General features: G+C 49.7%; 1 protein-coding gene across 1 annotated transcript in view; it reads left to right on the forward strand.

Moving 5' to 3' along the window:
* The window catches only part of ZC3H18 (zinc finger CCCH-type containing 18), a 47,852-nt gene that overhangs the window by 7,894 nt on the left and 17,404 nt on the right, over positions 1–22,554 (forward strand). The window contains exons 2-9 of the mRNA XM_075433405.1: positions 1,540–2,144; positions 6,006–6,090; positions 9,514–9,662; positions 9,979–10,071; positions 10,688–10,845; positions 12,463–12,495; positions 14,083–14,209; positions 15,410–15,708. Of these exons, the coding sequence (XP_075289520.1) occupies positions 1,554–2,144; positions 6,006–6,090; positions 9,514–9,662; positions 9,979–10,071; positions 10,688–10,845; positions 12,463–12,495; positions 14,083–14,209; positions 15,410–15,708 (1,535 nt within the window). The 5' untranslated portion in view covers positions 1,540–1,553. The remainder of the gene's footprint in view (positions 1–1,539; positions 2,145–6,005; positions 6,091–9,513; positions 9,663–9,978; positions 10,072–10,687; positions 10,846–12,462; positions 12,496–14,082; positions 14,210–15,409; positions 15,709–22,554) is intronic.

Here is a 22,554-nt window from a genome sequence, read left to right on the forward strand (position 1 = left end):
CTGCTCCAAGGATCCTGAAAATAACAGGTAAAAATCTGGTTGTTTATGCCGTGGTTTTGTTGCACCAGCAGTAAATGTGCTTGCAGGGAGGTTGTAGCTGGGAGCAGCAGAAGTAAAACATGAAAGATATGAAGGAGAAGAAATCCTGTTGCTTTGTAACCCCATGGCCTTTCTTTAGCCCTAAATGTGCTTCCGTAAGCCATGGCTAAAGTCTTCTTTAGCTTTTCACTTCTGTCTGATGGCTGCCCAAGCTTGTTCATGTGCAAACCTTTGGGTCTGGAGGAGGAGGCGTTTATTGAAATGGCGAATTTAGTCGCTTGGAAAGGTGCTGCCTTGAGAGGAGCCAATGCTTCTGGTGAACTGTTCCACTGGTACGACCGGAGAACTGCGATGGGTGCTTTCACCTCTCTGAGCTTTGGGTGCCTCGGTGCTGGGAAACCTGCCAAGACGCCTTCCTCAGCTTGGGCTTTGCTGAGGCAGCCGAGCGCTGTTGGTTATGGCTGAGGGGGCAAGGAAGGAGTCGCAGTCGTTTATAGGGCTAAGGACATGCTGCAGCAAGAGACCACAGCTGAAGGGTAAGAGTTTTTAATCACCAAGAGCTTTTGTCTAGATGTGAACCAGTAATCTTCCTAGTGAGAGACAGCTCAGCCGGTTCCTTGGGTCAGACAGTTCTGCCATAATTCATGGGGTTTTTGTTTTCTACAGTAAAATAAATAGATGTATGGGTTGAGGTTTTTTCCTGCTTTACATCTTGTCCCTTTCTGTTGCATTTATTATGCTTATTCTAAGCAGACAGCTAATTTTTGACTTATTCATACCAAGCACATGTTCATACTGAGCTGCTAGCAAAGTGCATGATGCAGACAGTTATGAAGGTGATGTGCTTTGAAGGAGTTTGGAATCTTTACTATATAAAGTGAGTGGAGATTAGATGCCAATATGTGCACTGCCTAAGTTAAATGGGATCAAAAATCCAAGAGTTTTCATGAATGCCTGTGGTCCTTGTTGTCGTATCTATTCTGGATGCCGTGTAACGAGTGCTGTAAATACGTAGGCTGTTCTTCTAGAATCACTGTAGGCTGTGATCCTGTGCCTCTCTGGGAGTCTGTGCCATCGTGGTGCGGTGTGCTGAGAGTTACAGAACACACCTGCAGACCCAGCCCTGCGTGCTGAAGCTCACTCGCTTGTTCACGGAGGAAACGCCGTGGCTGGTCGTGCCTGGGATACGGGCTACTGTGGGAGCGTTTGCGCAGCCTCACCTAGTACAGCTGCAGAAGGAATTGCAGCCTTGAGCTCCGTTGTTGTATGTGAGGGGTAGCACGCTCTTATCTAACCTGGGACAATATTGGAATCAGTTTTTCCTGTGATTTAAACTCCGTATTTTCTTTTTGAAAGTACTGTGATAAACCATGTTCATGAATTCAAGGAACATTTTCTTCCCTAGGAGGTAAAATACAATGGTACAAATTCTGCAAGGTGAGCCTTTCTTGGTTTCCCAGCTTGCTCCCCATAACGAGTGTTGTTTTCTACCCTCTGCAGACTATTGGGTACTGATGGACGTTTCCGACAGCCCTGAGCGAAACCCCTGCTCTCCTGACGAGGAGGACCAGCAGCTTTCCGATGACGAAGTCCTGAAGGAGAGCGCTTCAGACCGGGAACTTGATGGAGAGGGTGGGCAAGGTAGTGTCATGGGAGAGGAAGAGGAGGATGCAGCCAGGGGACTGAGTCATGGTGAAGAGGAGAACCACTCGGATGAAGAGGACCGCCTAAGTGAAACCAAGTCTCGGGAGTCTGACAATAACGAGCAGGGTGGGGAACTGAAGAGCCCTGCGCCTCGCAAAGGAGAGGAGGAAGACCGGACAAATGACCTTGGTGATGAAGCGTCCTCTGTCACCCGTGAACTAGATGAGCATGAGTTGGACTATGATGAGGAAGTTCCCGAGGAACCAAGTGCTGCTGCTGCAGAGGAGGATGGTGAGAAAGCTGCTGGTGAGGATGATGAGGAAGAGGAGAAAGGAGATGATGCCCATGAAGATGAGAAAAAATCCAGCAGTAAAAGTGACGATGAAAAGGACGGCCAGGATTCCCTCAAGGAGAAGAAGAAAGAAGAAGATGATGGAGAAATTGATGATGGAGAAATTGATGTAAGTAAGAGCTAGTCCGAGGTGGGCAGAGTCCTGCAGGGAGAGACCTGTCCTCCTGTTTCAGAACTGTTTGGCTCAGACTGCCGTGCCTTCTTACTGCTTTGACCTGACTATCTGTGTTAGCTGTGTCTGCAGTGTGCGAGTAACACGCTTTTTCTTTGGAGGTAAGACCATACTGTGTCCCAAGTCCTAAACTCAGTGGCTTGTATGTGGAGAAAAGCTTTGTGCCCAGTATTGTCAGAGCCATCACAAATAAGCTTTGTTCCCTTCGAATATGGAAGGGCTCCAGTGCTTTAAGAAACTGTTCTGCCTCAGCTCTCGGCGGACTTCTGAGTGATGCTGACAGCAAATTACTTGGCCGTGGATTAGATGTTCATAAGCTGTCTCGTCAGTTTAGGTGGAGGGGCTGGTGCTGTGGAGTGGCTGCCGGGTGCTTGGGGCATCAGGCGTGGGTGGGAAGCCCGTGGCCCTGAGCTGTCCGTCGGGCTCCAGCGGCATCGGGGCGCGTGGAGGAGGAGAGGAGCGTGCTGGGCTTCGTGGAAAGCACCCAACCAGGCAGCCCCGGCGCGTGGTTTGGGTGAGGTGTTCAGGGATGTGCAGCTGAGTAGCTGCTGTTTCACAAACGCAGCCATTTAGAAACATCGAAAACTGGGTTTAATTGCACCGGTAATTAGGGCAAATAGCACTCTTTATCCATGTTTGCCGTTAGGTGGGAAGCACTGCGGTACAACAGTTGTGTTTAATACCAATTCCCCTCTTGCAGGCAGAGGACAACAGGACAAAGTGGTTCTAGCAGTAGAGCAGAAACCCTCCTGTGGGTTCCTGGTCTGGTGGACACCTTACTCGGGTCGGAATAGCGGGAGTGCAAAGCACTGCAAAGAGAAGCTGCTGGTCCAGAGCACCGGGCTGGCTCTGCTCCTGGCTGGCCGTGCCAAAGGTGCTCCTGCACAGCTAGACTAGGTTGGGGCAGTGTTGGGAGGGTATCCAGGGCCACATCAAAAGAAGCGGGGCGAGGGAGGTGATTCTGCCACTCTGCTCTGGTGAGACCTCACCTAAATACTGCGTCCAGCTCTGGAGCCCCCGGCGCAAGAAGGACGTGGAGCTGTTGGAGCAGGGCCGGAGAAGGGCAACAAAAATGATCCAAGGGCTGGAGCACCTCTGCTGTGAGGGAAGGCTGAGAGAGCTGGGGCTGGTCAGCCTGGAGAGGAGAAGGCTGCGGGGAGACCTGAGAGCAGCTGCCGGTACTGAAAGGGGGCCTGTAGGAAAGGTGGGGAAGATCTTTTTAGCAAGGCCTGTTGTGACAGGACAAGGAGTAACAGCTTTAAACTAAGGGAGGGGAGGTTTAGACTGGATATAAGGAAGAAATTCTTTACAATGAGGGTGGTGAAACCCTGGCCCAGGTTTCCCAGCGAGGTGGTTGATGCCCCATCCCTGGAAGCATTCCAGGCCAGGTTGAACGGGGCTCAGATCAACCTGATCCAGTTGAAGATGTCCCTGCTCGCTGTAGGGCGGTTGGGCTGGGTGGCCTCTGACGGTTCAGGTTCCATCCCAACGCGTTCCATGCTTCGGATTCGATGGCTCTGCGCCTGTCCTGGTGACCAGGCAGGGACTCGGTGGGCTGTGGAAGGAAGGTGTCAGTGGTGCAGCCGCTCCGCCAAGGAGAGGAGTGTTCGGACCTGGCAGAGGGTGTTGCCTGCCCATCCCCGTTGCCACGTAGCTGACCTGGCCACGTGCTGGGGCAGCTGGCAGGGCGTCGCGGGAGGGACCCTCCTCAGGAGTCAGATATCATGTGTTTTTTCCTCCAGTGGTGCTTTGACGAGTTCTGTTGGTTAGGACGACACCACGTTGTTTTTTCTTCTTCGTGCCCATTCTGGTAGGTGATTTCATTAAGCAGTGACGTGTTTTCCAAAAGTTTTGTGTGTTTCTGATTCAGTTAGGAGGAATGTCAGTGTGAGAGTTCAGGCAGGGGAAAGAAATTCCTGCAGTCCCAATTCCATGCCTGCTTCTTGATTAAAATATGAATGCTTGCCTTTAGAGTCTCAGGCATTCTTGGGAGCGCTTTCCTTACAAAGCACAAGATGAATCTGTACTCTGGTTTTCATACGTTAACTCATCGCAGAGTTCCCAGCTGCTGGATTCCAAGGAGACCTCACAGAAATAAATACTTTCCCTTTTGTTCGAGTGCAGCATTTGCAAAGGCTTCACACAGCTCTTTTGAAAGACGTGGAGTGGAGCTGCTTATACCACTCGCGCGTCGTTGAATGGGGGAAGCTGTTAAATCTCTACATTTTATTCCACTTTCAGAGTTCTGTCTTGGGGGGGTGATATTAATGCAAATTTTAATTTGAATATATGTGTAGTTTGTAAAACCCGCTCTTGTTCAGGAGAGCTCTCCTTATATTGCCCTCGGAGGAATGCAGCAGAAGAGGCTGCTAACCTGTCTCTCTGCACATCCTTTGTTCATCTACAGCCAAGTGATGGTTTTTTCCTCCTTTCCAGCTGCTAAATTGATCAAAGTACACAACTTCCCCAACCTTTTCCCTGTAGACAGCTGCTGTCACTGCCACAGGGTTGCTGCGACTGCCGCGCAAGGGGAAGGCCTCCACCAGATGCTCGCTCCTCAGACGTGTTTCATGTGCTGAAACCTTCCGTGGCGGTGAAACGGGGGCAGACCAGGGAAGGCCAGGCTGCCTTTTAGGATAAAGAACTGATTTCCTGGCCAGATACCTCTGACAGCTCTCTGGTCACGTACGCCTTTGCCTTCTGCATCGCCACCTCTTGCTAGCTCCTTGTGACTTTACGGGTGCAGCCTCATGAAGCCAGGGAAGGTTCATTTTCCCTGGAGAACAAAGGCAAAATACTTTAACATTTCAAGAACTTTCTTCTGGAGGTGTTTCATGACTGTTATTTCACACTTATCCCCTGTGGTTCTCGGTCTTTGAAGCACCCTCGATCTCCCAGAATTTCTTCCTGGGGCTGCTGTGCCTAGGGATGATGCGGAGTTTTCTTTGAGCTGATTCACCACTGCTGTGTGGAGCCGAGGAGTAGAAGGGAAGGTGCCAAGCTGTTGCCTGAGAGGACTGGAAGAAAGATGGATGACTTTTTCCTGAAAAGCTTGTGTGTGAGCCTGTCGCTCAGCTTTCTGGGGAAGCATTTTATCATCAGTTATTGTCATAGCAGTCGTCCTTAAGAACTTCGTGTATAGATAGATGCGTGATGTCTGTGCTGGGTTATTGCATTAACGCAGGAATACTACTAGCTATTTTAAATCAGTGAGTAGAAGGAATTGGCTTGAGCTAAATAGGGATGACAGGACTGCTGAGCAGGGGACAACCCAGTTTAAGGGCTCCGAAGGGCAGTGGTATTACCCCGTGCCAGCAGAGCCGTCATAGCTGTCGGTGTGCGTGCTGTTAGCCTGCGGGAAGGAAAGGTAAAGCAATTTAGCTCATTTGCCTCAAAAAAAGCACGAGGCCACCTCTAACTGCCTTGTGCATGCTGTTGGCTAAAAGCGCACAGCGAGCCTTGTTCAGCTGAGGTCGGAGAACTTAATCCACTGTTGGTTTTGAGCCTTTAAGCATGGATCTGGTAAAATGACCCAGCTTGAAGCCTTGGTCTGTGGTCTGGTCTGCGGCACCCGGCCGTCCGGAATGCCCGAAGGGTTTTGCAGTCACCTTTGAAACACCGGAGCTGCTGCATCTTCCTGTCTGTAGCAGCACATGGGGTGTTCATTGTAACTTTGTGTTGCTCTTGTGTTGTGCTCCACGGTGTGTCTGCAGTGACTGATATTTGACCACACTGTGAAATGTCAAGTCGCTGCAGAAAATGCACCGCGTGAAATGTCAGCTTGTCTGTCTGTTCCAGGATGATGACTTGGAAGAAGGAGAAGTTAAAGACCCCAGCGACAGAAAAGTGAGGCCACGTCCCACCTGCCGATTCTTCATGAAAGGTAAAGATGTGCCGTAACGGTGGCAGAAAACCAAAGAGGCTGGGATTTTTGCTGTTTGGTTTTGTACCTGTTAAGCTCCTGGCTACGTGACCCTCTTCCCTCTGAGGGTGACGGAGCCCTGGCCCAGGCTGCCCAGGGAGGCTGTGGAGTCTCCTTCTCTGGAGATATTCAAGCCCCGCCTGGACAAGGTCCTCTACAACCGACTGTAGGTGACCCTGCTTCGGCAGCAGGGTTGGACTAGATGACCCACAGAGGTCCCTTCCAACCCCTACTATTCTGTGATTCTGTGATAAACTCTGCCCCAGGCGTCCTCACTGTCACCTTTCTGTTCCTCGGTGGCCGGATGCCAAGTTTACATAGAGCCAATATGCAAAAATGGCTTTGCCCTGAGTATGGTGAGGCCGGTAGAAGCAAATAAAGGAAAAACCGCTGGTGTTTTTAAACAGCATGGAGTAAAGCTGCTTGGGCTGATTTAACAACCAGCTATTGCTTAGAGGTGATTCCGTGGAAAACAAAAATGACAAATACTCGTTATTTCTTACCAAGCTCATGCCTTGCCAAAATGTAATTGTTTCTTGCAGTCCCATATCCGTCTCGCTTTCCCAGTTATTAAGACATTTGATGAAATTTAAAAATCAAAAGTAGGGCTAGAAATACTGTTTCCTGATAAGAAATACAGATGTGACATCGTGTTGACGCCTGCCGAGCCTCCGTAGCCCCTGCAGATGCATCTTGAGCAGGCTGCTGCGTTGCCTTTGTCGTGGTGTCTGGTGTTGGAGGCTCGCACATAGCTCTTTCCACAAGCAACCCAGAAACCCCAGCGAGACGGCGCGCTCCGGGGGTGATGCTGGCCCTGGCAGGGTGGGACGTGCGAGTGGCCGCTGCTTCCACTGCGCTGAGGAAGCGGTCAGCTGGGAAAAAATAATCTTCGTGTAAGGAGAAGCTTTCTCCTCAGCGTGGAAGATTGCTCCACGCTGTATCAGATACCACATTTCTGAAGTAGGATGGGATTGTCAGGCTCAGCTGGGGGGAATAGGGGTGGGAAATCGTAAAACATATTTTGTACTGCAGATGAGAAGACTTGAGATTTTTAAATTTAAACAATTGTATTTTTTATATTCTTAATAGGACATTCCCCAAAGTTTGTGCAACTGCACAGCAGCTATCTTAGACTATCCTGCAATTATTTTAGTGTAGAGAGTAGGTTTTATAAAAATTTTCTTATTTAAGCTGATTATAGGTCTCTTCCACTTTCTTCAGCTTCCTCTCACTCAATGTTTGCTCATTTACTTGGTTTTATTTACAATCGCCCTGCAAACAGCTTAGGAAAATCTGAAATTAAAAGCAGGGTGGAGAACAGGGTGGAGTCTCTCATTCCTTGCGTCGGCGGCGTTGGCAGCGTCGGGAACGGCTCGGGGGGTTTCCGGAGCCGTGACCGTCAGATGTCACATACCCGGCTTCCTGAACGTCTTCCGCTCTTGAGGTTTCTGCCCGTGCTGAGACGCGAGACACAAACGTGTTGGTGCTGGTGGTGGCACAGGGAAGTCCCTCGGCGAGGACAGCTGTTTGTTCCTGAACCCTTGGCGTGACGTACGCCTCCGTGCAGCAGGGAGATGTTTGCCGGGGTCGCAGTTCAGGCTGCAGGATCTCCTGCCACCGTTGTTGTGCTTTGATTTGGCGTGGGTTCAGACAGCGTTGACACCCACTCTCGCCCGTCCCTTGCAGGCTTTATTGTCACAGGGGACATCGGGCGCTGCTCGCCTCGGACCTTGAAGCCATTCAGGTTGTTGTCCTCGCTGTGTCTGAGGAGCACTCCTTGGCTGCATCTGTCCAGTGGCACGAATGAGTAGCTCACAAAGCCTTCCAGGGAAGTAGCTTGATGTGTAGCCACCTCGACGTGTGCAGCAGGGCCCCTCACTTGTCCGGGTAACCGTTCCCCTTGACACTTCAGCAGGAGTAGTGGGTGTTTGCGTGGGTGTCTGGGTGCCGCTACACCCGCTGCTCGGGCACGGAGAAAGGATGTGTTGCAAAGGGATTTGGGCTCTCCTGGAGTCTGACGGTACAGAGCATTGGGTGTTACCTCTGACAGAGCAAACCAGTTCGTGGTTAATCTGGGGGGCCAAGCTCTTTTCAGTGGTGCCCAGTGACAGGACAAGGGGCAACGGGCACAAACTGAAGCAGAGGAAGCTCCAGCTGAACCCAAGGAAGAACTTCTTCCCTCTGAGGGTGACGGAGCCCTGGCCCAGGCTGCCCAGGGAGGCTGTGGAGTCTCCTTCTCTGGAGATATTCAAGACCCGCCTGGACAAGGTCCTCTACAACCTACTGTAGGTGACCCTGCTTCGGCAGGAGGGTTGGACTAGATGACCCACAGAGGTCCCTTCCAACCCCTACCATTCTCTGATTCTGTGATTCTGTGACTGATGAGGAGTGTTTCCAGGGACCCAGGTGCAGTGCGAATTTCTGACGTGTTGCCCTGCCAGCCGAGATCAGGGATTCCTCCTTGGGCCACAGCGGTGTTACCTGCTCCGTTGCCTCTCAAGTCAATGGGCTAATGCCCAAGCTAGCACAGAATTAGCGGTGACTTTGTGATGCAGGTGTCTGAATCACAGAATGGTAGGGGTTGGAAGGGACCTCTGTGGGTCATCTAGTCCCAACCCTCTGGAAACAAGAGAAATTTCACGGTGAGCAGAGGTGGGCAACAACTGGAAGGAGCCTAAGGAGCTGGGAAACCTGCACACTGTCTGTTGCCTGATGTTGAGTGGAATGCCAGAGGGGGGCAAAAAAAAAAAGGGTGCTGTTTCTAAGGCAAGCTAAAATAAAGTTGGGAGGTTAGTTGTTAGAGACCCCTGAGTGTGAGTGTCTCTTTGGGGGTGGTACCTGAAGCTGATGGGCAGATTCATCTGCTGCCTTCCATAGCGATGTCTCTCTTCCCGCTTCGTGCTGGCAAGCCTGGGGAGTCAGCTGGAGAGAAAACTTGGATGTACTCGATGCCTCACCAGAGAGCTGTTTGCTTTGAATGCACGGTGATGCTTTCTTTGCTGTCAGGTTATATTTATTGTTTTCCGTAGAAGGCAGAGCTCCTAATTTGAAGCGTTTGTCATTAAGAAGACTTGAAGAGTTCATAGTATTATTACTGCATGTGCTTAATGGTGTGTATGCATCCATCCCTCCCTCCTCCCCCCTAGAATAAGGTTCTCGTGCATTTATCCATCTGTGACTGGATCTGTTTGTCCTCTCTGGGAAGGTGAGGGGTGGCAAGCATCCTTCCATGCGTATGAGAACAGGTAAATCTCAAGGAAATTGGAGAGAAGAAAAGTCTCATGTCTGAAAGAGCATTATTCCTTGATGGCTTTTAAATGGTTGTGGGGCTGAACAAACACTTGCTGCAGGGATATGAGATCTAACAGAACTGTATTTCCACAGGTCACTGCACTTGGGGCATGAACTGTCGATTTATTCATCCTGGTGTGAATGACAAAGGAAACTACTCGTTGATCTCCAAGCCTGAGCCGTTCTCCCCGAATGGAGCTCCTCCTATCGGCCCTCACCCCCTGATGCCAGCCAACCCTTGGGTATGGACAGCTTTTCTGGGAATTTATGGCTTCTGCACATAGCTTTTGTCTCCTGATGTAGGAGAAGCGAAGATTTTATTTGAGCTAGTACTTCAGCAAAATTCAATACATGCAGTGGATACGTGATTTTTAGAAGATGGTCTTGAAGTTGCTAGTAGAGGGGAGTAATTTTCCGTGTGTGTCCCAGCTTATGTCCTGCTGACACATTTCCGGAGTGTCTGGAGGTACTCTGGGGTAACAGTTTACAAAGCAGGAGTTTGCTACTTATAACTAATGCCAAGTGTCTGTCTCCTTCCTCCTCTCCCTTCTCTAACAGGGAGGGCCAGTCGTTGATGAGATCTTACCTCCACCTCCTCCAGACCCTCCAACAGAAAGTGCCTGGGAGAGAGGACTCCGCCACGCTAAAGAGGTAAAGGGCATCCTCAGGAAGCGTGCTGACTGGTGCCAGGATCCACTGGCCTCTTTCATTGAGAGCAGGGTGCTAGAAGAGCTCTTCTGGAGCACGTAGAGTCCTGCTCTTTTGAAGGAGCCTTCCTTTTTGCCTTTCAACCTGTCAACTGCACCTTCGTGTGTATCGCAGTTGTTATACAGTCAAGAGGAGCTGGCATCCAGGTTTTTTTGTGTGTTTTTTTTTTTTTATATTAACATGAGCAAGAGAAAGTTTGTGGTCCTGAAGTGGAGCCCTCCACAAAGCAAAACTTTTGAAGCTGATGTGGTTTCCCTTACTTCAGTACCTTTTTCTGTAGCACCTACGGGATCTGTGTGTCTGATCATTTCAGAAAATGGGGTCAGCAGGTGAGAAACTCGTATTGCCTGTCTGCTGCTGTTCTGAGCTGAGGGAATAGTGAAATACACTTTCTGTGTCAGGAAAAGGCCTGTGTCCTGCACATTCGTAAGACCTGAGCAGAAGGATGCTTTAGTTGAAGAGCGGGTTTCTCCAAAGTGAAGGGGCTTTAATACTGCAGTTTCTCTGTGCCTCAGAAATGTTCTCTCTTTACAGTGTTTTTACTTTTATTTTATGGCAGGTATTAAAGAAGGCAACTATAAGAAAAGAGCAGGAGCCTGACTTTGAGGAGAAGAGGTTCACTGTGACTATTGGAGAAGACGAGCGTGAATTTGACAAAGAAAACGAGTTTTTCCGCGACTGGAATTACCGCATCACCAGAGACGTCAGAGATCAGGCGTAAGATGCAGTCTCGTTTTTGCTGTGTGGATTAGATGGGTGGGAAGTGTAGTGCTGTATGGCAGTCTGCAGTTAACTTGTTCCCCTGGTCTGGAGGAACTCTCACTTCAGAAATTGGAAACAACTTCCATTAAGCAGTGTGTACGCCGGTTAAAATCTTGAGCTGCCTCTGCTCACTCCAGTCCAACGCTACCTTCCTTTACAGTCGTCTTTAAACCTTTCTGCCTTCGGTGTCGTTGGCATACTGGTCCCTCAAGGACACTGTCGAGCTGTGCATTGCCTGCCTCATGCCAGTGCTGACTTCTTTCCTCTTGTTTTTCGTATTCAAACCTGGGAGACTTTCAAAATGCCAAAGCTGAGGTTGCAAAGTTGGAGTATGCTGAGTGTCCAAGAGCCTCAGGGCAGCAGTCGTACTGTCTTGACCAGCTGCATGTTTATTTGCAAGGGCATTGGCACAGCAGCTGGTCTTAACAAACATCTTGATCAGTCCAAGAGAAACTCTGTTGTAAGACACTGGTCAGAAGGCAAACCTGTTAGCTGCCAGGGCACGGCCTGGGCCAAAGCAAACACCCTAAACTGAAGTGTTTCGGCGGTTTTTTTTAGGTTTTTTTAAAGGAGGTAAAACATAAAACGTTGGAGACCTCAGACACACTCCTGTCGTGACTGAGAGCGGGCAGAAGAAGGTGCAAGGATGAAGAAGCCAGCTCTGAGAGACTTGCTTAGTAGTACTTGAGCCAAGAAATGGAATGGAAAAACGGTTTTTGAGAGAGGCTTGTGTTCTGCAGGAATACAGGTGGATGTTTCTCACACATCCTCTGTTCTTCCTGTGTGCGCAGATCATGGGTTATTTCTACTCAGAGAAAGAGTTTGCAGGGCTTGGTTCTGTCTGATTTAGAGTGGATGAACTGAAAAGAAAAAAATCTGAAAAGGGGCAGGTTAATCTTTTGTTCAGTACTCTTTGATTTGCTCTGGAGTGCAGTTCCTTTCCCCATCTTAAAAAGAAGCCAGCTACTCAGTTCTGCAGACTGTAACGAACCAGTAGCCCCATATTAATTTTTTCCTGTGTAGGAACTGGTCTGTGTCTTGGAAGAGGAGGTTTACAGTTGCCCCTGGGACATATTCTCACCAGCGCTCTGCGGGTTAACCATATTAGTATATTTATTTTATGATGGTATACAAAAACTAACATCAGCACTCTAGTTGTGCTATGCCACTGCCTCCCTGATGTTATAAGAATTGTTTCATTAGGTACAGGACTTCTTGTTTTTTCATATAGTCAAGAACAAAGTGTATTGCATGTAGCCAGTGTTAAACAGAAGCAATGAAACAAATGGAATTCCTGAAAATTCAAGCACCTTTGTGTATAACCAGACGGTGGCATTAAAATATCTTCACTGTGTGTAAAGGTAAAATTTGCTAAGTTGCTGCTGCTGTAAACTCTAGAAAATGGTGATTTTTCTCACACACACGCACACTTATTGCACAGCTTGACACCTCGCAGCAAACTAACCACTGGTGGTGCAGCTGGGATGTAGTAAATGCTTTCAGGACTGTCTTGTGACAAATGACGTGTCTAAATAGTTCATGAATCCCTTTTTCTTTTTTGAAAAACTATAGGGAGGTGGACATCAAAGAAAACATTAACTATGGGTAAGCAGGTCTTTGATTCCAGTACTGTTGCAATTGTAAGAAAATATTCCCTTTCCTTTCTCCATTGCACTCAAAACTTCCTAGGCCACAGACCGCTGTCCCGTCAGGCGTGGTGGGCGCTTGATGAACTGAACGGAGGTATTTGATTTTTGGGGTGACACCAAGTATTTGCCTAAGGCTTTAAGCTCTGAATTATCTAAATGCACAGCAGTGACGCTTGTTTAAATGAGTAAAAAGTCCACAATTATAGGAAACGAATGGGGAGATTTAGATTTGAGGCTGTCTTGAAAAGGAAAGAGTTACCTTTTTGGTATAGCTTGAGATTTTTTTTGTGTCTCTTTCGACACCTGATGTCACTAAATCCAGGCTGTTGTCTGGTTGGCATCAGGAGTTTGCTGAATTAAGCATCAGTATTCAAGATTCCCTGGTACTCTTCCCCTTGGCTTATCGTTTCAGTCAAAAATAGAAATCTTAAGCCATTTAAAAGCACCAAAAGAAATACAGCTGCTTGACTTGCAGGGCAGCACTTAACGTCTTTGGTTTAGATTATTTGGCACTTCTTAAAATGCAGAAGTGGGCCCTTTATTCCTCTTACTTATGAATCAGAGTCTCGTTACGGATAATCTGGAAGTTGGGAGCACTTGTTTTCTGATCTTAGTTCTGCCACTGACTCCTCTGTGGCCCTGGAAGTTTCTCGTCTCCTGTACCCACCTCCCCATCTTTACAGTGGATCTGATATTTTCCCTCCAGGTGGCTGGCAGGGCTTGGCTGTTGTTGAGTACATGAATTAAAAACATCAGATAATGTTGGTGGAAATCATCAAATGGAGGAAACGTTGCAGATTTAAGGAGGGTGGGTTTCAAATCGTTTTCCTCCCCAAAAGTAATGACAATTTTGCAGTTGAGCAGGGTGTGCCGCGTGCTTGCCAGTTCGTTCGTGTGCTGGAGGGCCAGCACCTCTTTTCCACTGGAGAAGATCAGCTGGTGCTGTGGGTGCCTTCATTGCACGGGGTAACTCCAGGCGTAGGGGCAGAGCCTCGCTGGCCTGCCCCCGAAGCTTGGCTTCTCCCAGTGGAAAGCTCAGCAACAGCTCGTGTCCTGCGCTGGTGGCACTGGGATGCACCCATCGCCTCCGGAGGCAGGGAGATCACCGCCCGTTCCGCTTCTGACGTGAGGGTGCTTGAGGGTAGCTCTGTGTGCATGGGCAGAAAACGCAGCTCTGAATCAATGAGGCAAAACGTGTTCCGTTACGTTCGCGTACGTTTTGGAGTGCCTGCAAAAAAGCAAATGGTGTTTCTGCGTTTTTACCGCATTGATTTGAAGGCTGAATTTGGTTCAGAGTGTTTCTCGTGTTGTGTTTATCGAGAAAGGTTTGTGCTTTTCTCTGATTAGCTTCACTTTTTTATAAAGACTGTTTCTGTCTGTCTGGGATATGTAGAAAATAAACCACTTTGTGCGGTCAGACTCCGTTGAACGTGTTTTTCCTTGTCAGTGCACAGTGACTAAGACCTGACCTAGAACACGTAGCGTTTCTGTGCAGCGACAAGGTGATATTTCCCTTTCTAACCTTCCCTGTTTTTCATTGTAGGCTTGATCCCTACACAGATCCTTATTATGACTATGAAATAGAACGGTTCTGGCGTGGTGGGCAGTATGAGAATTTCAGGGTTCAATATACAGACCCAGATCCGTACCGTAACTACAGAGTAAGTAAGGTAATGCCCCTTTTGTGCTTTTCCTTTCAGCTTTCTTCCAGGTCCTTCTGGTGCCTGTCCTGCTTGCAGTGCGGTGGCTGCAATGGGACTTTTCATCTATGTTCAAGAAGCTTCATCTTACAGACAGTTAAATCTGAATTACTGCACAGAACGCGTGCTAGGTGCAGGGGTGGGAGGATGTTCTCTTTCAGCGTGATGAAGGCAGGAGCGTGTCTGGGGTGGGAAGATGGTTCCCCTTCAAGTGCCCTGGCTGCTCCTCTGCACCCCAGGCAGCTGTGCAGCGCTAGTGGCCGCATCTGCATCCGTTCCTGGGGATGTTGGAGAGGGAGGGAGTTTCCAGGAAATAACCCGTGCTTTGTGTGCGGACGGAGGCTCCGGCACGACTGTCCACCACTGGTGGAGCTGCACGTTGGTTGATGGAGTCAGACAAGGAAAGCATCCAGCCAGCTGCTACAATCCCAGATGCAGCTGCTTGGCCTTGCCCTGCTGTAAGGTGTGGAGCTCGGTGGAAGTAAGGCTGTGAGCCCTTTCCCTCCGCTTCCTTTTGCCCTCGTGCAAACTGTTGTGCCCCAAGAGGAGTGGCAAAAATTCTGAGTCCCGTGGGGAGCTTTTCGCTGGTCTTTGTCACATCCTTTGACAAGTGGCTTTCCTTGTGCTGCAAGACCTCGCTGTTCTGCAGAAGCAGTGCATAAACAGGAGCCTGTCCTCACTATTGTTACACTGTCAATTATTTTCATGGTGCTTGCAAAGTTAATTAGCTTGTTACAGAATCACAGAATGGTAGGGGTTGGAAAGGACCTCTGTGGGTCATCTAGTCCAACCCTCCTGCCGAAGCAGGGTCACCTACAGCAGGCTGCACAGGACTTTGAAAAAAAACATGATTAGCAATGAGAGTAAATACTTGTGAACATCAATACGTTTATTTAATAAGCCAAATTAATCTTTGACTGTCGTCTTTGAAAATTACAGCTGTGATGAACATGATGCGGTGTTTTGTTCCTCTCCACTTGCTGCCTGCTCGGCAGACAGCGCTGGCCAGCAGGCTCCGGGGTGCTGAGCTCGGTGCTGAGCTCGGTGCTTTGCTCTAAGATGGGAGGGCGCGTGTGGTTGCTCGTGCTCCAGGACTGTGAAACCCGCCTGCCCGCTTCGTTAGGAGACGCTACCGCAGTGTCACGACGATTTCTCTTTTTCTTTTCAAAGGAAAGAGAGCGAGAACGAGAAAGGGAAAGAGAGAACAGACAACGAGAAAGGGAACGCGAGAGGGAGCGAGAGCGGGAACGGGAGCGTCGCCAGCGGGAGCGAGAACGAGAAAGGGAACGGGAGCGTGACAAGGAACGCCAGCGGCGGAAGGAAGAGTGGGAACGCGAGAGAGAACGAGTGAAGAGAGATGAAAAAGACAGGCAGCACAGGGACCGGGACAGGGACCGAGACCGGGACAGGGACAGGGAACGTGAGAAGGAGAAAGAAAAACCAAAGCCCCGGTCCCCTCTGCTACCAAGGTAAGCGTTTGCTGGAATTCAGGCTTGGCATTTTACCTGGCGTTGTTTTAGCTGCGGATCGTGAACCAGGCTGACGCTGATCGGGGTGGAGAAGATCTCTGTTGTCCTCAACATTTTGAGCAGAGCGGTAGCTTCAAGAGGAAGGCAACGCTTTAAACGAGTCTTGCTGTCCACTAAGTGGAGCTAAAACATCAGCAAGCACCCGGCTCTGGAAGGAGCAGAGCCTCTGGCCTGTGGGTATGGAGACGTTCAGCTCGTCCCCTTCCCCTGAGGCTGGAGGACGCCTTGGGAGGTTGGCAGAGTCCCCAGTGCTGAGAGAGTCCTGCGGGTGGTGGTGACTCCCTTTGAAGCCTGGACAAATGTCCTTTGAGAAGAACCAGGGCTGGTTTGGGAGTTTGTGGATAGCAAAAATATTTATTAAGTAAATTATTTATTAAGCAAAGTATTTATTAAGTAAAACTCCTAAAAGAGGCTAGAAAACATACAGGCGTTGTGTGCCTGGAAATGAGTCCCTGCTAGGTGTTAACGGTGCAATTGCAGTGTCGAGGCAGGTTTTTCGCCTCTGCTGATTTTTTTTCTTTTTTTTTCCCCCCCCTAAAAATGCTGGTTCTGACCTGTGTGAAAGAGAAAATTGAACCAGACAGACTAGAAGTCTAAGAATTTCAAAAGCAAACCCTATTTTCTTACTCCGTCGATGACTGAAGTACCGTGGCTGACCAGCGTACTGCGTATTGGGCATATTTGTAAAGCGCTGTCTAAATATCACAGCTGAATATAGAACTTAGGGGAATTTCTAATGTCACAACGTCTTTTGGTTCAGAATTGGAGAAAAGTATCAAATTGCTTGCTGAAGGACGTCTCTGGGAAAGCTGATGAGCAGTGTTGGTGTCGTGGAAACGAGTGGCAGACAGGGTCTCCTGACAGCCTGTCGAGGGACGTGGGGACGCGCGAGCAGATGTATGTGCCTGTTGGGCCAAAGAGGGGTGCAGAGGGGCTGTTTCCCGAGAGATGTCGGAGCTTCTCCTTCTGCCTGATGTCTGTGTTGTTTCTCGAGCACTAGAGGAAGGTGCAAAACATCTGGAGTGTGAGGAAGAGTGTGTTTTGACGAAGAACAGGGCTAAGGCGACGTGGAACGAGGTGCCACGTGGAATTATGTGGTTTCAGGTGGGAGTGGGGTTTAGCCTTGAATCTGACCCAGAGTTTTTATTTGCCTGACTAGAAGGAAAGCTGATTTTTGATGATGGCCCAGTTTTCCAAGAAGTCATCACTGTTTCAGAACAGTTTGAAGGTGTCTTGTGAGTGCTGTGGTGCGGGAGCAGTGTCAATAGGAATACATTTGATTATGTGCTACATTTAATTATAATCTTCACTTACCACCGTAATTTGTGCACCTTAATTACCACATTTGCTGTTGGTTTGTGCTCTCGTTGGGTTAGTGATGGACAAGATCTTGCTGTCCAGAACCACGCAATGATGATGACGGTGATGAAAGTGACATCAGCTGGTTGGCAGCTCGGGGTGTTGGTCATGAAGAGTCACGGTGACCAGGATCACGGCGCGCAAGGCTGGGGCTGCTGGTTGCTCCTTCCCGTGGCCCTCACGCTGGGTCATGGGCAGGGCTTTGTGGGAGAGCTTTCGCTATTAGTGCTGCCCAGGGTTTGCTGGGTGGGAGCGATGGCCGTGTTCGCCCATCTTGGATTCATCTCGCCCTGTGTACCCATCTGTGGGAGATGGGATTCAGTGTCCGTGACGTTACGTGCTTCCTGGATACCGGTTCCCTGCTTCCCTCCCGTGCCCTGTCTCTGACATAAGCACCGCTTAAGGGAGCTTTGGATGCCTCTCAGATCTCCAGAAGAGGCTTCTTAAGATGAGTCTTGGTAAATTAAAATTAGTCCTTGATACGCCTCATTGCTTTTGAAGTCCGCTGTTCTTTCTAGAAGCGGATCGTAGAGAATCTGCTGTTGGAAATGTCCCCAGCCTCGTCCTGTAACCCAACCGCTGACAACTGTAGGGCCGGGCGGAGAGCTGGGACAGAGGGACAGCGAGCAGGGCTTGCTTTTGGCTTCGCTTGTGCGGGGCTTGGAAAGCTGGTGGCAAGAAGCATCTGTAATTTTTATGTTGAATAGGGAGCTAGTACTGAGTGAAAAGGTTTAAAAATCTCAGAAACAAACAAAACAAATCTTAGGTCAGCACCCACATTCAGCATCTCCTCTTGGAGTGGAGTTGGTGGGAGCGCTCGCCAGTAAACCCAAAAGCCCAGCGTTGCTGAAGGCACTGTCCAAGGGCTCCGAATGGGGCTTCAGTTCCCGCTGCTGAAGCCCCTGTCAACGTCACCGCTCTTACTACAGCATTTACAGGTGTTTGGATGTTTGCAGAGAAAACAACACTGCAGAAAAAGCTTCTTAACAAAGTGAAGGCGTAATTCAACTTCTTTTCCTTTGGAGGAGACGTCCCTCGCCCGGCCGCTTGCGTTTCCCTGCACTGCCTTCCCCGCAGGTCTCCGCCGCGCTCTGGGCAGTCGCGTTTCGCCCCGCGTAACCCTTTTGACGGGCTCCAGACTTCCTCGTGGCAGCGCGGCGGTTCGAGCCGTCTCACCTTTTCCCCAGATACCTTCGTGCCGTGCTGCAGAGAGGGTCAGGTTTGGCACCTCGGGATTAAACGGCTCCCCGAGTTTAACGTGTGAAACGCTCGTGATTGCCGCGCGTTTGCCGGGCAGCAGGATGCATGGTAGTGGCGTAGCGCTCACCTGCGGGTCTGTTTATGGACTCTGGGCTTTCCCTAATTGCTGGATCCCAGTTTTTGGCAAATCTTGCCTTCCCAGGAGTCGAGCGGCGATGGGGGCCGGCGCGCGCCGGGCTGCAGGCAGCTGCCCGTTAACATTCCCGCACCAAAGGCAGCGCCGGAGCCCACGCAGCCCTGCGCTTCCCTTGCTAATGAGCTGGGGAGGTTGGAAAACTGCTCCACGGGGGTTGTGCAACCTGCGAGGAGCTTTGCCAGAGGCAGAGCTGAGGGTGTCTGTAATTACAGGCAGATGCCGGTCTGTCCGTCTGCGTACGAGCTCCCGTAAGTAGAGGCCGGAGGAGGGAGCGAACTGTGATATACAGAGCGCAGAGTCAAAAGGGATGAAATAAAACTCAAAAAGCTGATAGGGACATGAAAACAAACTCCTTTTCCATGATATTGAAAGCAGGAAGGTTTAATCTGATTTCTAAACAGTGGAGCAGTTAAGGCTAATAACGTAGAGAAGCCGGAGGACTTCCCGGCATCACTGGTTGCTGCAGCTGAGCAGGATTAGAATTTAACAGCAAGCAAAGACTGTAAACCCTAACGGACTCAGTGGCAAATGTTTCTTCTGGAACCTTTTAAATGGAGAGGCTGGAGTGTTTGGGCTTGAAGTAGGGTTGTCACATGTGGGTTGGACTTTTTTTGAAGCAGTGTGCGATTGCCGCTTCGTGCTTTGGGTTTGTTTTTTTTTCCCCCAGGCTTCAGATGAGCACTCCAAGAAGTTTATAATCTGAGATTGTAAAATAGTTCCTCCCCCTCCTCCTCCTCCCTCTTCAGGCATTGAACACTTCAGCAAGCCAGGACTCTTTATGATCAGTGAGAGGGAGAACTTGGCTGGCTGTCCTTGCGCTCCCCATCTCCAGAACGAGTTCTGGTGCCCCAGGCTGGGACTGATTTTGCTGAGTGCAAAATTTCTGCTTTATGTTTCTGTCTTGCCAGTGTAGCTCACTGTTGTGCAAATCATTTCAGGGATAAAGAAGTGGCATGAAATATGTAATCTGAAGAAACTCGGAGCAGTGCAAGACGTTCTTACCTTTAGCTGTGAGCAAAAGCCCTACACACAGAACCAGTAATTTGCTTTAATCCTTCTGTCGGTGCCCTGGTCTTTCTCCCACCCTCACCCAAGCGAACCCGACTGTTTCAGGAGCACGTTAAGCGATGCAGTTAGTGTCGTGGGAGCTGGTAGCCATTGTATTTCCAAAGCACTGAGGGACACCGAGGAGCTGGACCCGCTGGCGAGGGCGGCAGGCTCGGTATCACCGCCCCTTTGGCTGGGGTAGCACTAGGTGGTTGCCCACCAAGCGGGGATGAAGAAGAGGAAGCGATCCTGACCTCAAGTCTGACCTAAAACTTATTTCCATGCGTGTGAGTTTGGTCTGAGCCCATGATACGGACCCTCGAATCAGTGGGGCACCGGTGCCAAGTGGGGTGAGGAGGAGGTGGTGGCTGTTGTCCTCGGAGATGTCCCGGAGTCTGGGCAGGAGGTGACAGCAGCTCCAAAGCTGCCGGGAAGGAGCAGTGTCCTGGTGAACCGTCTTGTGATTATGGCACGCACAACAGTTCTTTGGAAGGAAGTTTTCTTCAGCTGGGCTAAAGACTTATCGATGGAGTGCACTTACGCAGCCATTAAAAAATAAAAATAACACCTGCAAATAAGGACACTGTAAATTTTAAAGCAATGTCAGAAAGGGCGGCTGTTCTGTTGCAAATCATAAATCCTTGGTGAAACCCTTCCAGCAAGGAGCGTTGTGCCTCTTTCCAGCTTCTGTTGAGCTGGCAGTAGCCCTCGGTTTTGAATTGCTGTAAGATGCTGCAGACCCTGGGACAAAAGGTTACAAGTTCCCTTGGCAAAGCTCACCCTTGCGTTATTTTTCCAGGCTCATTCAAGTTGTCTTTGTAATAGGTCATTGTTAGTCTCTAGGGTGAGCACATTAATCACAGAATCACAGAATATTCGGGGTTGGAAGGGACCTCTGTGGGTCATCTAGTCCAACCCTCCTGCTGAAGCAGGGTCAACTACAGTAGGCTGTAGAGGACCTTGTCCAGGCGGGTCTGGAATATCTCCAGAGAAGGAGACTCCACAGCCTCCCTGGGCAGCCTGGGCCAGGGCTCCGTCACCCTCACAGGGAAGAAGTTCTTCCTCGGGTTCAGCTGGAGCTTCCTCTGCTTCAGTTTGTGCCTGTTGCCCCTTGTCCTGTCGCTGGGCACCGCTGGAAAGAGTCTGGCCCCATCCTCCTGACCCCCACCCTGCTGATATTTAGAGTCATTTCGAAGGTCCCCTCTCAGCCTTCTCTTCTCCAGGCTGAACAAGCCCAGCTCCCTCAGCCTCTCCTCGTATGAGAGATGCTCCAGTCCTTCCTCATCCTCGTAGCCCTCCGCTGGACTCTCTCCAGTAGCTCCTCATCTTTCTTGAACTGGGGAACCCAGAACAAAGAGACAGAATAACCCAGAGTCTAAAATCAATGAATGTAGGTTATCCAGGGCTTGCAAGTTAGAAAGTGTTGAGTGAGGTTGATTAGATGAAGGAGTGGCAAAAGTACAGGAATGCAATGGAGCGATTCAGGAGTGTCTGTGTGTCCTTGTGTGTGATCACAAACCAACCAAACTCGTTTTTTGGAAGAATCTGTAATTCTCAGTGTTCCTGGGATGTCGTTCATCTTTCCCGACAGCTTCTGGTGGTCTCCCCGTGCCACCGGCTGGATCTGCTCCCTTTTTTTCGAGCGTGGTCGGCAGGGGCTCTGTGCGAGAGCCGCTGTTGCTCAAGTAGAGCTGGGTGTTTTGGTGGGCTTGGTGACAGCATCTCAACTTGCTGTATGAAGGTGGTGCAGCAGGCTGGTGGATTTTCTCTCCTCTTAGTTTTCCCTGTGGAAATTGATATTTCTTACAAGAAATCCTTACAAGAAATTGATGTTTCTTACAAGAAATCCTTCGTTTGTTCCTGTTTGGCCTGCCACAGGAGGATGAGTAGGCAGGACAGACAGCTGTGTGCTCTTTCTAGATTTGAGCTGGGCATCAGTAAGACCCTGGAGCGCTCCAAGGCAGCCTTACATCCGTGAGAAGCTGCTTGAGGGGGGGAAAGCAGCCTCTGGCGGGAGGCACAGATCTGTTTTCCAGGTGTCTGCACCTTCTGTGGGTGGCTTCTTGGAGTGCCTGAGCTCAGGGAAGCGAATGGCCCCGGGCTGTTGGGTTTCCCTGGCTGAAGGGGGGCTTGAGCCAGCCCCCTGTTCCTTCTTCACACCGTGGTCCTTCGGTGCTGTGAGGTGCAGCGCTGCTCTGAAGAGGATTTCCCTGCTCCCCACGTACACAGCGTGCCCCGTGCCGCAGTACGGTTCTTCAGACTCGTAGTCGAGAGCCCTGTATGGTGACACCGCGGTGATAAACATTATAGTGACTTGTTTACATCCCCATTTTTTTGTGGTGCAGCTTCCAGCCAGAGCCTGGCTAGGCGGCCTTGCTTTCATTTACGCTCCCAGTTCGTTTGGGAAGTTAGCGATAAGAAAATCTCTCCGTGAACCAAACGGGCGAAACTTTTCAAAGTTCTCTGCAAAGCATTTCTGGTGGCTGGAATTTTCGTCAGTCTTGGTGGTTGCTGAGGTCCTGCCTCCACTTCCACAGTAAAAGGAGAAGGGTTTCGTAACCGTAAATCGAGATGAAGAAGGGCACGGAGTGGCTCAGATGTGGATCTCAAGGAATGTGTTTTTCTTTGGCATTTCAGAGATGGAATTGCTGGAGAGATCCCACACACTGGAATTTATTAAAACGTTGCAAGGACCGAGGCAGAATCACTGCGTGCGGGTCCCTCTCATTTAGAGGAGGCTCTCAAGGCGTCAAATGCTCAGCCCTTAGGGTAGATCACGTCGAAGATATGTTTATCTGCCTGCTCTGATGATTTCATACTGTAGGTTCAGATTGTATCTCCACTATTTAATTTCAAAGCCTCTCCCCATCAGGCTTTGAAGAAATCTTTTTTTTTTAAGCAGCTGATAACACTACTTCAGATCGAAACATCTTGAGAAAAGCATATCCTTTGCTAATATTTCACCAAGATCAATTAGCACCGGC

The sequence above is a fragment of the Opisthocomus hoazin genome, chromosome 12 (genome assembly GCF_030867145.1).
Source record: "Opisthocomus hoazin isolate bOpiHoa1 chromosome 12, bOpiHoa1.hap1, whole genome shotgun sequence".
In the NCBI taxonomy this organism is placed as follows: Eukaryota; Metazoa; Chordata; class Aves; order Opisthocomiformes; family Opisthocomidae; genus Opisthocomus; species Opisthocomus hoazin.